The 14,632-nt window shown below is 37.2% G+C and overlaps 1 protein-coding gene across 1 annotated transcript; it reads left to right on the top strand.

The window, feature by feature from the left end:
• Positions 1-217: 217 nt before the first annotated feature.
• LOC129558115 (olfactory receptor-like protein OLF4) lies at positions 218-1,201 on the top strand. Its single transcript, XM_055428976.2, has one exon. It carries the CDS (start codon positions 218-220, stop codon positions 1,199-1,201), a length of 984 nt encoding a protein of 327 aa, XP_055284951.2.
• Positions 1,202-14,632: the final 13,431 nt, after the last annotated feature.

Raw genomic sequence — 14,632 nt, 5'->3', positions numbered from 1 at the left:
TCACTTGCCAGGCAAAATGCTGAAAGTTGAACAAGCTTGCTAATTAAAGATGATATAAGAAATTCCACCAAGGGGACTGAATTCATGAACAAATTTTTGAAGTTAATATTTTGATAGGCAATTATAAATGGCAGCCCTTCAACAATGTGAGCAATATCTGATTGTGTAAAATATCAGTCATGCTATTTTCCCCTTTCCTCATAGTTACCTTCAGAACATGGTACCAAGGAACCTAACACATGTTTCAGAATTTCTTCTTCTGGGATTTTCAGAGGAACCAGAACTGCAGCCCCTCATATTTGGACTTTTCCTCTCCATGTACCTGATCACTGTGTTTGGAAACCTGCTCATCATCCTGGCCGTCAGCTCAGACTTCCACCTCCACACACCCATGTACTTCTTCCTCTCCTACCTGTCCTTTGTAGACATCTGCTTCACCTCCACCACCATCCCAAAAATGCTGTGGAACATCCAGACACAGAGCCAAGTTATAACCTATGAAGGCTGCATGATTCAGATGTATTTTTTCATGCTGTTTACAGTGTTGGATGACTTCCTCCTGACTGTAATGGCTTATGACCGCTTTGTGGCCATCTGCCGCCCCCTTCACTACACGGTCATCATGAACCCACAACACTGTGTAATTCTGGTTCTAGTTAGCTGGATCATCAGTGTCCTACATCCCTTGTTAGAAACCTTAATGGTATTGACGCTGTCCTTCTGCAGAGAGGTGAAAATCCCTCACTATTTCTGTGAACTCAAACAGTTGATTCAGCTTGCGTGTTCCAGCAACTTTCTTAATGGGCTGGTGATGAATTTTGCAGCTGGGCTTCTGGGTGGTGTTCCCCTTGCTGGTATCCTTTACACTTACTGTAAGATAGCTTCCTCAATATGTAGAATCTCATCAGTTCAGGGGAAGTGTAAAGCATTCTCCACCTGTGCATCGCACCTCTCAGTTGTCTCCTTATTTTACTGTACAGCCTTAGGAGTGTATCTTAGCTCTGCTGCTCCTCACAGCCCACACTCAAGTGCAACAGCCTCGGTGATGTACACTGTGGTCACACCCATGCTGAACCCCTTCATCTACAGTCTGAGGAACAGAGACATTAAGAGAGCTCTGAGAGCATTCTTTCAAATATCAGCTATAAAAAAAGGTAATTCACCTGGGCTGAAGAAAAGCCTCAGAATCATAAATTGCTAATCTTTGATCAGATTCTTTGATCAGGCTGTGGAAGTTGAACTTGCTCTTTCAATTTATTTCTGGGAATTTTCCTTTTTTGACTTCAGCTTCTCCATACAATTTATATAACTCAGTGAAGGCTTGTGATATCTTTCATAACTCAAATATTTTTTTTTTCATTTTATGGTTTTCCCAGTTTCTTAGATTTATTCTCAGCCTTGGATCTGGATAATTTGTAATTAATCATTTTTTTTCATATTACTAGATGAATTTCTTAAAACTGCATGCATGCTAAGTCATTTTAGTCAAGTCCAACTCTTTGCGACCCTATGTACTATAACCTGCCAGGTTCCTCTGTCCATGGGATTCTTCAGGCAAGAATACTGGAGTGGATTGCTGTGCCTTCCTCCAAGGGATCTTCCCAACCCAGGGATCTAACCTGCATCTCTTATGTCTACCCTGCAGGTTCTTTACCACTAGTGCCGCCTGGAAAATCCTTCTTAATTTATTCTCATGCATCGAACTTGCACTGGTCATCTGTTTTTACATATGGTAATATACATGTTTCAATGGGGAGGGAGTGGAGAAGGGGTTCAGGATGGGGGGACATTTTGCACCCATGTCTGGTTCATGCTGATGTTATGGCAAAAACCATCACAATTTCATAAAGTAATTGTTCTCCAACTAAAATTAATTAATTAAAAAAGGGAAAAATATTTATTCTCAAATAAAACATATAGTATCAATGACTTTTTTTGTTGTTTGTATGAAGAATAGTCATGAATTGTAGTTCTGCTATGAAAAATAACCACTCTAAGCATTCATGTCCATTCACGTATTTGTAAAGATTAAAATCTCAGACCACAAATTTGATTTTTGTTTGTATCATTTCTTTGTATATAACTACCTTAACTCTTTTTTCCTGATATTCTAGACTTTTTAAAATTTAGTGTCATTTGTAATGTGCAATTTAATTTTTTTCTCATTAAGTGCCTATTATCTTGTTCACCTCAGTGTCTTCAATACCTACAATGTGTGTGCATGCATGCTCAGTTGCTTCGTTTGTGTCCGACTCTTTGTGACTCTATGGACTGTAGTCTGCCATGCTCCTCTGTCCATGGAATTTTCCAGGCAAGAATACTAGAGTGGGTTGCCATGCCTTCCTCCAGGGGATCTTCCTGACCCAAGGATAGAACCTGTGTCTCCTGGGTCTCTGGTATTGCAAGCAGATTCTTTACCCACTGAACCACTTGGGAAACCCCATACATACCATAGACAATGGCAAAAATAGATGAACAAATGCATGTACCCATGTGGTATCCCCAAGGCAATGCACTTTTTGAAATTTTTTCCTGATTTTTAAATCTGAAGTAGAGTTGAATCACAATGTCTTATTTATTTCAGGTGCATAACACACTGATTCAGTATTTTTACAGATTTTATTTCACTAAAAGTTAATAAAAGATAATGTCTATAATTGCCTGTGCTACACAATATATCCTTGTTGCTTGCTTATGCAGTAGTTTTGATCTTTTTCCCATACTGCTAATTTGCTAATACCCCATTCTCTTTACAGTCTGGTAACTTTTAGTTTGTGTTCTGCATCTGTGAGTATGTTTCTGTTTTGCATGTATTCTCATTGTTTTATTTTTAAGATTCCATATGAATATTTACCATACATCATGTTATATCATACACTACTTTTTCTCTCTCTGACTTATTTCACTAAACATAATAATAGTTAGGTCCATCCACATGGCTTCAAATAGTAGAATTTTATTCTTCTTAATGTCTGAGTAACATTTCATTATTTATACATATTAATGTTTATTTATTTGTGTCACACATTCTTTATATACTTGTCTATTGATGGACATTTGTGTTGCTTCCATATTTTGGCTATTGTAAACAGTGCTGTAATGAACATTAGGGTGCATGTGTCTTTTCAAATTTGTGCTTTTATATTTTGGGGGGATATATCCCTAAGAGTAGTTTCTAGGATCATATACTAGTTCTATTTTTAGGTCATTGAGAAAACTCCCTACTGTTTCCCATAGTGAATGAGTGAGTGAGTGAGTGAGGGCCACTTAGTCGTGTCTGACTGTTTGCAACCCCATGGACTATACAGTCCATAGAATTCTCCAGGCCAGAATACTGGAATGGGTAGCTTTTCCTTTTTTCAGGGAATCTTCCCAACCCAGCGATCAAACTCAGGTCTCCCACATTGCAGGCAGATTCTTTACCAGCTAAGCCACAAGGGAAGCCCAAGAATATTGAAGTGGGTAGCCTATCCCTTCTGTAGCAGATCTTCCCAACTCAGGAATCAACCCGGGTCTCCTGCATTACAGGCAGATTCTTTACCAACTGAGCTATGAGGGAAGACCATTTTCCTTAGTGGCTGTATCAATTTACAATCCCAACTATATCAATGGACAGATGGTCCAAACAGAAAATCAATAAGGCTATAGTTGTCTTAGATGACATCAGTCACTTAATTAAACCATTTGGATAATAGGTAACACAAATTTGCATAAATATTTGACATAAAGAATGTGACCTCTCCTTTCCAGAGAGGACATATGCTTCCCTTTGGCCCATTCATGGTGATGTATGGCAGAGGCCATCACAATATTGTGAAATACGATATAGCAAAGTCTTAAATTGTACTTTACATTTATGGGCAAAATATTGTTTTACATGTTATATGACACCTCCTTAAATTATGGAAAATCAATATTCAAGTGAGAGGAGGTTTATATGTTGGCGTGAAGGAGTCAATGGCCTATTTTATGTGCTTTTATTAGATTATCTTCTGGTTTCTGGTTGAAAACTTAGAGTGTTGCCTATACATGAATTCTGCTGCTGCCCTAAAGAAATGTTATCCTATTTTCTAAGTTAGTCATAATACTAACTTAGGAGAAATGCATGTACATTACAAACAAGAACCATTTTATGTCCTCTCTATGACAAAGAATCTCTTCAGTCTTTATAATAAAAGGGTGACTCACAAGAACAATTGAATTCCTGTTTAGTCTTGTGTTTCAGGGTCATAAGTTTTTTTCCACAAATGTTCATTTTCTTTCAAACTCCTCTGGCTACCTGGAAGGGAATTTTAATGGAGTTACACTTTAATAATGTGATCTAAATTAAACTTGCATAACAAAATTGTCATTAATGTTTTCTCAATAACAAATCAAATGTCAAAAGTAAGAAACATCAAGTTATTTTAATTGTCTTTACTTCTGTTCATTTGGGTTGTTGTATCAGTAAGCTATTGTTGCATAACAAGCCATTCTTTTTTAAAAAATATTTTATTGAGGTATAGTTGATCTACAATGTTGTGTCAATTTCTGCTCTACAGAGAAGTGATTCAGTTATACACATACATGCTTTATTTTTATACCCCTTTTCATTATGCTTTATCACAGGATACTGAATATAGTTCCTGTGCTATACAGTAGGACCTTGCTCTTTATTCATCCTAAATATAATAACTTGTATCTGTTAATCCCAAACTTTCAATACATCCCCCCTACACTCCCTCTCCCTTGGCAACTGCAAGTCTGTTCTCTATATCTGTGAGTCTGTTTATGTTTCAGAGATAAGGAGACATTTGTGCACATTTGTGTCATATTTTAGATTCTTCATATAAGTGATACCATATGGTGTTCATGACAAGCCATTATGAAAGCAAACAATTTGACATGTTTTGCTAACATGAAATTGTATGGTGATCTTTTTTCTGGTGCAAATAAAAATTGTTAACCTCAAAAATTTCTTGTGTCTGAGGTAGACCTGTATTGCCAAATATTTCTATCTTAGTTCAGTTTTAGTATACCTCATAGATTTAAGTATGTGATAGTTTTATTTTAATTTGTCTTCAGGTGATTCTGTATTTCTCCTATAGTATTTTTATTGACCTCATATTTGTTCAGTAGCATGTGTTTAAATTTTCACGTAGTTCTGTTTTTTGTTTCCATCTTTCCTCTTTTATTTGATTTCTGGTTTCATATTCTAGTGATTGGAAGAGAAGCTTGATGCGATTCAAAACTTCCAAAATTTGTTGAGGCTAGTTTTGTGTCCCCAAAATGTGGCTTATTCTTGAGAATGTCCCATATACACTTGAGAAAAATGTATATTATTCTGCATTAGGATGGGATGTTCTATATAAATATATCAGATGCATCTGGCCTTATATTTAATTTAGCTGATACTTATTTTTTGACTTTCTAGCTGGATGATATTTATTCATATATCAGGATTGTTAACGTCATGGGCTATTATTGTGTTACTATCCATTTCTCCCTTTAGGTCTGTTAACTATTGTTTTATATATTTGGTGCTCCTATGTTCAGTTCAGTTGCTCAGTCGTGTCTGACTCTTTGCGACTCCATGAATCACAGCACGCCAGGCCTCCCTGTCCATCACCAACTCCTGGAGTTCACTCAAACTCATGTCCATCGAGTCAGTGATGCAATCCAGCCATCTCATTCTCTGTCGTCCCCTTCTCCTCCTGCCCCCAATCCTTCCCAGCATCAGAGTCTTTTCCAGTGAGTCAACTTGTCGCATGAGGTGGCCAAAGTATTGGAGTTTCAGCCTCAGCATCAGTCCTTCCAATGAACACCCAGGGCTGATCTCCTTTAGGATGGACTGGTTGGATCTCCTCGCAGTCCAAGGGACTCTCAAGAGTCTTCTCCAGCACTACAGTTCAAAAGCATCAATTCTTCAGTGATCAACTTTCTTCACAGTCATTATCTAATCAGATATAAGCATCTGAATATGACAGCAAATTTGGAAAGCTCAGCTCCTATGTTACGTGCTTGTAAATAAAAAACAATTATGTGTTCTTGATGAACTGCCCCCTGTAGCATTATATTCTGTCCATTTTTGTCTTTTGTTTCCCCTTTTGTCTTGAAATCCATTTTTTTCTGATATAATTATGGCTACACCTTTTATGTTGCCATTTGCTTGGGCTATCCTTCTCTCTCAGTTAATTTTAAATCTAGGTTTTTAGACATAAAGAGTCTTTTGGATTTAGTATGTATGTGGGTCTTGTATTTTAATCCATCCAGACACTCTGTATTTTTGATAGATGCATTCAACACATTTAGAATGGTTGTTGACAGATGAGGATTTAGTACTGCTATTTTATCTTTTCTATTCTGGTTATTTTTTCCCCCACACTCCTTTTTCCTTTTTCCTGAGTTTCTGTCTGCCATTTAAATTTGGCCATTTTTCTACGATATCTTTTAATCAGCTTCCTCTTTTCTGATGTTTTGAGTCATTAGTCTAGATTTATGTTTAGTGATTACCACGGATTTGTGACAAACATCTTATAGGTGAAAATAGTCCTTTTCACACTGATAGCATCTTATTTTTGTTGCACACATGGATTCCTTAGTTTTCCTCTTCCTTGTATTTTAGTTGCCTTTTTATGTATTTTAGTTGCCTTGTTACCTAATCGAAGTAGCCATAATTGTTTTCTGCTTTTTGTCCTTTTTGCACATTACACTGTAATAAAGTATTTAAAAATCTATTATGTAGTATTTTACAATTTTATGACTGTATTTGTCACCTTACTCAAAGTTTTGTGTGTGCCTTTTTTGTTTCATGTTGAAGAGTTTCTTTCTACATTTCTTGTAGGTTAGGTTTAGTGTTGCTAAACTTCCTTAGCATTTGTTTGTATGAAAAAGTATTTCTCCTTCATATTTTAATAGTAATTTTTATGGATAGGATATTTTGGGGTGAAAGTTTTTCTCTTTCAGAATTTTGAGAATGCCATTCTACTACTTCCTGGCTTGTAGGATTTCTGCTGTGAAATCTTTCAGTCTAATGAATGTTTCATGAAGGCTACCATCCTGCTTTCTCTGTCTCAGCCTATAAATTATTTTTTGTTAATGATTTTTGACAACTTTAATATGGTGTGTCCTGGAGAAGGTCTTTGTGCATTGAGGTAATTAGATGGTCTTAACTTTATGGACTCATATATCCAATTCTTTTCCCAAGTTTGGGAAATTCTCAGTTTTATTTGTCTGAATAAACTCTCTGCACTTTTCTCTCTTCTTTTCAGACACCCATTACCTTAAAGTGTCCCTTCATTAAAGAGTTAGTTATCTCTCATTGAATATCCTTATTTTTTAATATCTCATTTCTCTTTCTTCTTCTACTTGTATCATGTCTAGCTTTCCATCTTCAAACTTACTAACTCTGTCCTGTTTCCAGTGATTTCTAATGCATTCTTCATCTGGCTTACTATTTGTTTTTCAGCTCTAGAATTTCTGTTTAGTTTTATCTTAAAGTTTCAATATTTTGGAAAAGCATTCCTTCTGGTCATTAATTTTATTCCTGGGTTCATTCAGCTGCCTTTCTCAGTTTCCTTGTATTGAATTTCTTCACAACAGTGTTGAAGTTTGGCTGCTGGACAGTTGTTGCTTTCTTTTTGTGGTAGTGTTTCTGTGGTTCTTTCTCGTGTTTGATGTGCTGTTCCTCTTAGGTGGTGCCTTTGAAAAAGGGAGCAGTTTTCACTTTCCTTCTACTAAATTAAAAGTGTGCTGCTTTTTAAATCCACTAGGTGTTATAACTTTTTCTTTTTTCTTTTGGTTTTTCAATCTTCCTACCTAAGCAGCCCTTGATTATCATTTGAAAGTATGCACTTTCCAACCTCTGTCAAATATGTTCTCTTTCATCCTAATTATAGTTTCCTGTGCCTCTGGGATTGTTGGTATCTTGCTTGCTGCCACTGTTACCGGTATGCTGCCTGGGCCATTGGGATGAAAGCTTTTTAAAAGAGTCTGAGAAATACTGAGTCACAGGCTCTATCACCCACTTGTAGGTAGTTGGCACCTCCTATATGTCCCCACCTTAGAAGTACAGGTTTGTGGAATTCTCTGATAACCTGGTATGTTGTGCAGAGGCAGCTTTGTTGTGTTGTGGACGCTATTTTGGCTGTTGATTGAAAGGGAGAGACAAAAGGAGTCTTTCATTAATCTGTGATGTAGAAGACAAGATAATTTAAATAGAAAAACCCAAGTCTCCACCAAAAGTGTATTAGAACTATTAAATGAAATCAGAAAAGTTGCAAGATAAAATTTTAATATACAGAAATCTATAGTTCCCTATACACTAATAATCAACTATAAGAAGGAGAAAGGTAATATATATATATATATATATATATATATATATATATATAGTTAAAATCAAATTTAAAAAATGCCTAGAAATAACCTTAACCAATGAGGTGAAAGATCTGTATTCCAAAATGTATAAAACATTAATGAAGTAAATCAAAGATGATACAAAGAAATGAAAAGACATTCCTGTGCTCTTGGAGTGGAAGAAGTAATACTCTTAAAATGACATACAACCAAAGCAATCCATAGATTTGATGCACTCTGAATCAAAATACTCATGATATTTTTCACAGAAGTAGAACAAAATCCTAAAATTCACATGAAACTACAAGAGACCCAGAATTGTGAAAGCAATCCTGGGGAAATGACAATAACAACAAGAAAGCTGGAGTTGTGAGGATCCCAGACTATCCTATCAATACCAAGATATGACAATCAGAACTGCATGGTACTGGCGCAAAAACAGACACATGAATCAATAGATCAGAATAGAGATCCCAGAAATAAACCCAAACAATTAATCTATGACAAAGGAGGAGCCAAGAATGTACCATGGAGAAGACAGCAGTCTCTTCCACAAGTTGCACTGCCAAAATTGAATGGATATTTGTGCATGCTCAGTCATGTCTAGCTCTTTGTAGCCTCGTGGATAAACCCTCCAGGTTTCCCTGCTGGTGGGATTCAGCAGGGAAACCTGGAGGCAAGAATGCTGGAGTGGATTGCCATTTCCTTCTCCAGGGGATCTTCCTGACTCAAGGATAGAACCTGTGTCTCTTATACTGGTGGGCAGATTCTTTACCACTGAGTCTCTTGGGAAGTTGGTGAAAACTAAGCAGCCATGTGTAAAACAATAATATTAGAACATTTCCTCGCACCACATATGAAAAAAAAAAATCAAGATGGGTTATGGGCTTAAATGTAAAGCTGAATCATAAAGTTCTGAGTAGTGAGAACATGGGCAGAATATTTATGGCATAAATCATAGCAATATGGCTTTGGATCTCTGTCTTTTGGTTAAGGAAATAAAAGCAAAAATAAACAAATGGAAGTTAATTAAATTTAAAAGTTTTTTCACAGCAAAGGAAATCATCTAAAAAATGAAAAGATATCTATAGGATGGGGTAAAATATTTGCAAATTATATCACTGGCAGGGATAAAAATCCAAAATATATAAACAACTCATCAGTTCAGTTCAGTTCAGTCACTCAGTCGTGTCTGACTCTTTGCGACCCCATGAATCACAGCATGCCAGGCCTCCCTGTCCATCACCAGCTCCCGGAGTTCACTCAGACTCATGTCCGTTGAGTCTGTGATGCCATCCAGCCATCTCATTCTCTGTCATCCCCTTCTCCTCCCGCCCCCAATCCTTCCCCGCATCAGTCTTTTCCAGTGAGTCAACTCGTCATACAACTCAATAAAAAAATAAGCAACTCAATAAAAAATGGGTAAAAGACCTGAATAGACATTTTATTTTCCTAAAGAAAACATACAGATGAACAACCAACACATGGAAAGTTGATCAGTATCACTATTTCCTAGAGAAATGCAAACCAGAAAATAATGAGATATCACCTTGCACTTGTGAGGATAGCTATTATCAAAGATTCTACAATTAATGAATTTTGAAGAGGATCTCAAGAAAAGGAAACCCTGTACACTGTTGGTAGGAATGTAAATTGGTGCAGCCACTATAGAAAATAGTACAGAATTTCCTCAAAAACTAAAAATAGAACTATGCTGTGATTAAGTAATTCCACTTCTGAGTATTTATCCAAAAGATGTTAAAAAAAAAAAAAAAACAACCCACTAAATAATATTGCTACATCCACTGCCACATAGTTAAGATAATCAACATATGGTTTCAACATAAGTGTTCATTGGCAGAAGACTGGACAAAGATAATGTGTTCTATACAATAGAATACTGCTGCTGCTGCTGCTAAGTCACTTCAGTCATGTCTGACTCTGTGCGACCCCATAGACGGAAGCCCACTAGGCTCCCCCATCCCCAGGATTCTCCAGGCAAGAACACTAGAATACTACTTAGGTATAAAACAGTGAAATCTCACTATTTACAACAATATGGCTAGACCTAGAGGGTATGGTTGTCTGAAGAGGCCTTACAAATAGCTGAGAAAAGAAGAGAAGCTAAAGGAAAAGGAGAAAGAGCTTGCTCAAATTCATGTCTATTGAGTCAGTTATACCATTCAACTGTCTCATGCTCTGTCTTCCCCTTCTTTTCCTGCCTTCAATCTTTCCCTGCATCAGGGTCTTTTCCAATAGTTGGTTCTTCACATCAGATGGCCAAATTATTGGAGTTTCAGCTTCAGCATCAGTCCTTCCAATGGATATTCAGTACTGATTTCCTTTAGGATGGACTGGTTGGATCTTGCAGCACAAGGGACTCTCAAGAGTCTTCTCCAACACCACAGTTCAAAAGCATCAATTTTTCAGCGCTCAACTTTCTTTATAGTCCAACTCTCACATCCATACATGACTACCAGAAAAATCATCGCCTTGACTAGATAGACCTTTGTTGGCAAAGTAATGTCTCTGCTTTTTAATATTCTGTCTAGGTTGGTCATAGTTTTTCTTATAAGGAGCAAGCATCTTTTAATTTCATGGCTGCAGTCACCATCTGCAGTGATTTTGGAGCCCCCCAAAATAAAGTCTGCCTTTGTTTCCACTATTTCCCCAACTATTTGCCATGAAGTGATGGGACCAGGTGCCATGATCTTAGTTTTCTGAATGTTGAGCTTCAAGCCAACTTTTTCATTCTCCTCTTTCACTTTCATCAAGAGGCTTTTTAGTTCTTCTTCACTTTCTGCCATAAGGGTGGTGTCATCTGAATATCTGAGGTTATTGATATTTCTCCCAGCAATCTTGATTCCAGCTTGTGCTTCCTCCAGCCCGGCGTTTTCCACGATGTACTCTGCATATAAGTTAAACAAGCAGGGTGACAATATGCAGCCTTGATGTACTCCTTTCCCAGTTTGGAAACAGTCTATTGTTCCATATATGGTTCTAACTGTTCCTTCTTGAAATGCATACAGATTTCTCAGGAGGCAGGTGAGGTAGGCTGGTATTCCAACCTCTTGAAGAATTTCTACAGTTTGTTGTGATCTACACAGTCAAAGGCTCTGGTGTAATCAATAAAGCAAAATGAGATTTTTCCTGGTATTCTCTTGCTTTTTCGATGATCCAGCCGACGTTGACAATTTAATCTCTGGTTCCTCTGCCTTTTCTAAATCCAGCCTGCACGTCTGGAAGTTCATGGTTCACGTCCTATTGAAGCCTGACTTGGAGAATTTTGAGCAATACTTTGCTAGCAAATAAATGAGTGCAATTGTGCAGTATTTTGAACATTCTTTGACATTGCCTTTCTTTGGGATTGGAATGAATACTTGAAAACTGATTCCAAATAGCATATGATAAAGAAATATCCAATTCTTTGCTTGAATGAAGTTAACCAGAAATACAAAAGAAAAGGACTTGAACAGGTAGTTTTCCATGGAAAAAGTAGCTGTCTAACTGATCTACAAATATAGTCAGTCCTACAGGATGTGGAATAATTGCAAAGTAAGCTCATTAGCACACCCCTTTGCATAAAGTAAATATATTTTTATTTGAATACTAAAAGATGAAAGATGCTGTGAACTATCTGTCTCATGAACTGCTCTTATGAAAAATTGTCAGCATTCCTTGGTCTGGATATTTGTCATCACAGTCAAATATGCTCTGTATTTTCAAATGTGTCCTTATATCACTATATACCTCATGTGACGAGTTGACTCACTGGAAAAGACTCTGATGCTGGGAGGGATTGGGGGCAGGAGGAGAAGGGGATGACAGAGAATGAGACGGCTGGATGGCATCACCGACTCGATGGACATGAGTTTGGGTGAACTCCGGGAGTTGGTGATGGACAGGGAGGCCTGGCGTGCTGTGATTCATGGGGTCGCAAAGAGTCGGACACGACTGAGCGACTAAACTGAGCTGATCCCTGCATTGTTAACACCCTACTTCTTTATTTCAGTTAATCACATAGGTCCTTGGAATTAGCTTCTATTTTTAGTGTAAGCACTTTTTACCTCCTGTACTCTTTTCAAATCAAACTTCCATTTTCATCATTTAATGGTCGACCTTGTCCTTTACATTACTGAGTTCAATATTCACTTATATCTTTGTCATCATCAATTAATAAATAATCAAGTGAACAAACTGATGCAGTGATCTTAGCTCCAGGCTAATCTGGGTTGGCTGTCATGTGAACTCAGGTAAATGTTGTGACTGCCACTCCCTTTAACCTTCTGCAGTATTTACTGGGTTCTTGGACTCATCTGGTTGGAGTCTCTGAGGGGGAGGCTTCCATAATTATGTCCAAATCTGTCCTGGATGGTTGATGATAGAGATAGAAGCTCTACTCCAAGACAAGACAACAGAGTGTTGTCAAACATTTGTCTTGAACTGAGTTATGAATAACCACATACTGTTCAGCCCAAGGTTGTACATGTTGAGGGACACAGCAGAAGAAACATTCATGTCCCTCTTTTTACCACCACCTTTAATAACTGATTTCCCTGAGAGACACTGGTCTGGACAGAAAAGCTATTCTATTCATTCTCCTTGTCTAGGACACAATGTTGTGAACCAGATAGATTCAGTGATTATTAATCCATGATCTCTACTGTCTTCCAGCATTATAATCCTTAAGATCTCAGCACCTCATCCCACTCTGAGTTCAAGTTTTCTTCAGGGGCTAAGACTGAGGATATCCCTTTGATTAGGTCCCTAATCAAAACATCGCCTTTGGTGGATCACAGTCCATATCTCTAGTAAACTATAATTCCTATCTTCATGAAATGTTAACTTTGTTTGTTTTTTAAAAATGCAAATCCTTGGGTTGTACATTGCTTGGATTCATAACAATTTTGCCAAAACAACTAGCAATTTCAACTTTCTATTACTAGCTAATAGCTATCCATCCCTCATCAGAAAATGCTTCTTAATTATGAAAGTTATGTTTAGATCTTAGCACCTTATAGGTTCCTCACATTATGTATAAAAATGAGGTTTTTAAATCCCAGTGCAATGCCTGAAACCGTATCAGACTCTTGGAAGAGAATGTAGGCAGAATACATAAATCACGGTAATATTTTTTGGAACTCTGCTTTAAAGCAAAAGAAATAGATGTAAAAAATAAACAAATGGGACCTAACTAAATTCAAAAACATTTGCAAAGAAAATGAAACCATCTATCGAGCAAAAAGATAAGCTACAGAATAGGAGTACATAGTTACAAAAAACAACTGACAAGGAGTTAATATCCAAAATACATAATCAGTTCATGAAACTCAATATCATATCAATGAAAAAAAAACAATGAAACATGAGCAGAACAACTGAACAATATTTTTTTCAAAGGAAGACTTGTGGAAGATCAACATTATTAATTTTTAAGAAATGCAAATCAGAAGAGAAGAGCATTGAAATACATACATTACCATATGTGAAATAGGCAGCCATTGGGAGTTTGCTGGATGACTCAGGGAACCCAAAGCTGGTGCTCTATGACAACCGAGAGCGGCAAGAGGGGGAGGAGGGGGAGGGTATGAGAGGGAGGAGACATATGTATACCTGTGATCATTTCATGTTGTATGACAAAAGCCATCACAATATTGTGAAGTAATTATCCTACAATTAAAAATAAAATTAAAAAAATAATCGGGATTGATGGGAAAGAAGTCCTGTGTAAAAAGAACAACAACAACCAAAAAATGAACAGAGAAACTAAAAAATAAAAACCACGTGAGCTTCTACCTTACATCTGTCAGAATGTCTCTTAGCAATACATAAGAACCAACAATGCTGGTGAAAATGTGGAGAAAACGGAGCCCTCTTACACTGCTGGTGGGGATGTAAATTGGTGTAACCACTATGGAGAACAGTATGGAGTTTCCTCAAAAATTTTAGAACTAATATATGATCCAGGAATTTCATTCCTGAGTATTTATCCAAGTAAAAGGTGCAGGTGTGCTCAGTTGTGCCCAACTCTTTGCAACCTCACAGATTGTAGCCTGCCAGGCTCCTCTATCCATGGGATTTTCCAGGCAAGAATAATTGAGTGGGCTGCCATTTCCTTCTTTAGGGGATATTCCTGACCCAGGGATTGAACCCCCGTCTCCTGTGTCTCCTGCATTGGCAGGCAGATTCTTTATCACTAAGCCACCAGGGAAGGCCCTTTTCCAAGTAAGTGAAAATACTAATTAATATGCATTGCTATGATCATGGCTGCATATTTATGATAGCCAAGATACAG

Source organism: Moschus berezovskii, chromosome 8 (assembly GCF_049115385.1).
Source record: "Moschus berezovskii isolate FMDL1 chromosome 8, NW_MosBer_1.0, whole genome shotgun sequence".
NCBI lineage: Eukaryota > Metazoa > Chordata > Mammalia > Artiodactyla > Moschidae > Moschus > Moschus berezovskii.
Note: the sequence above shows the minus strand (reverse complement) of the source record. Positions and strands in the feature narration are given on the sequence as shown.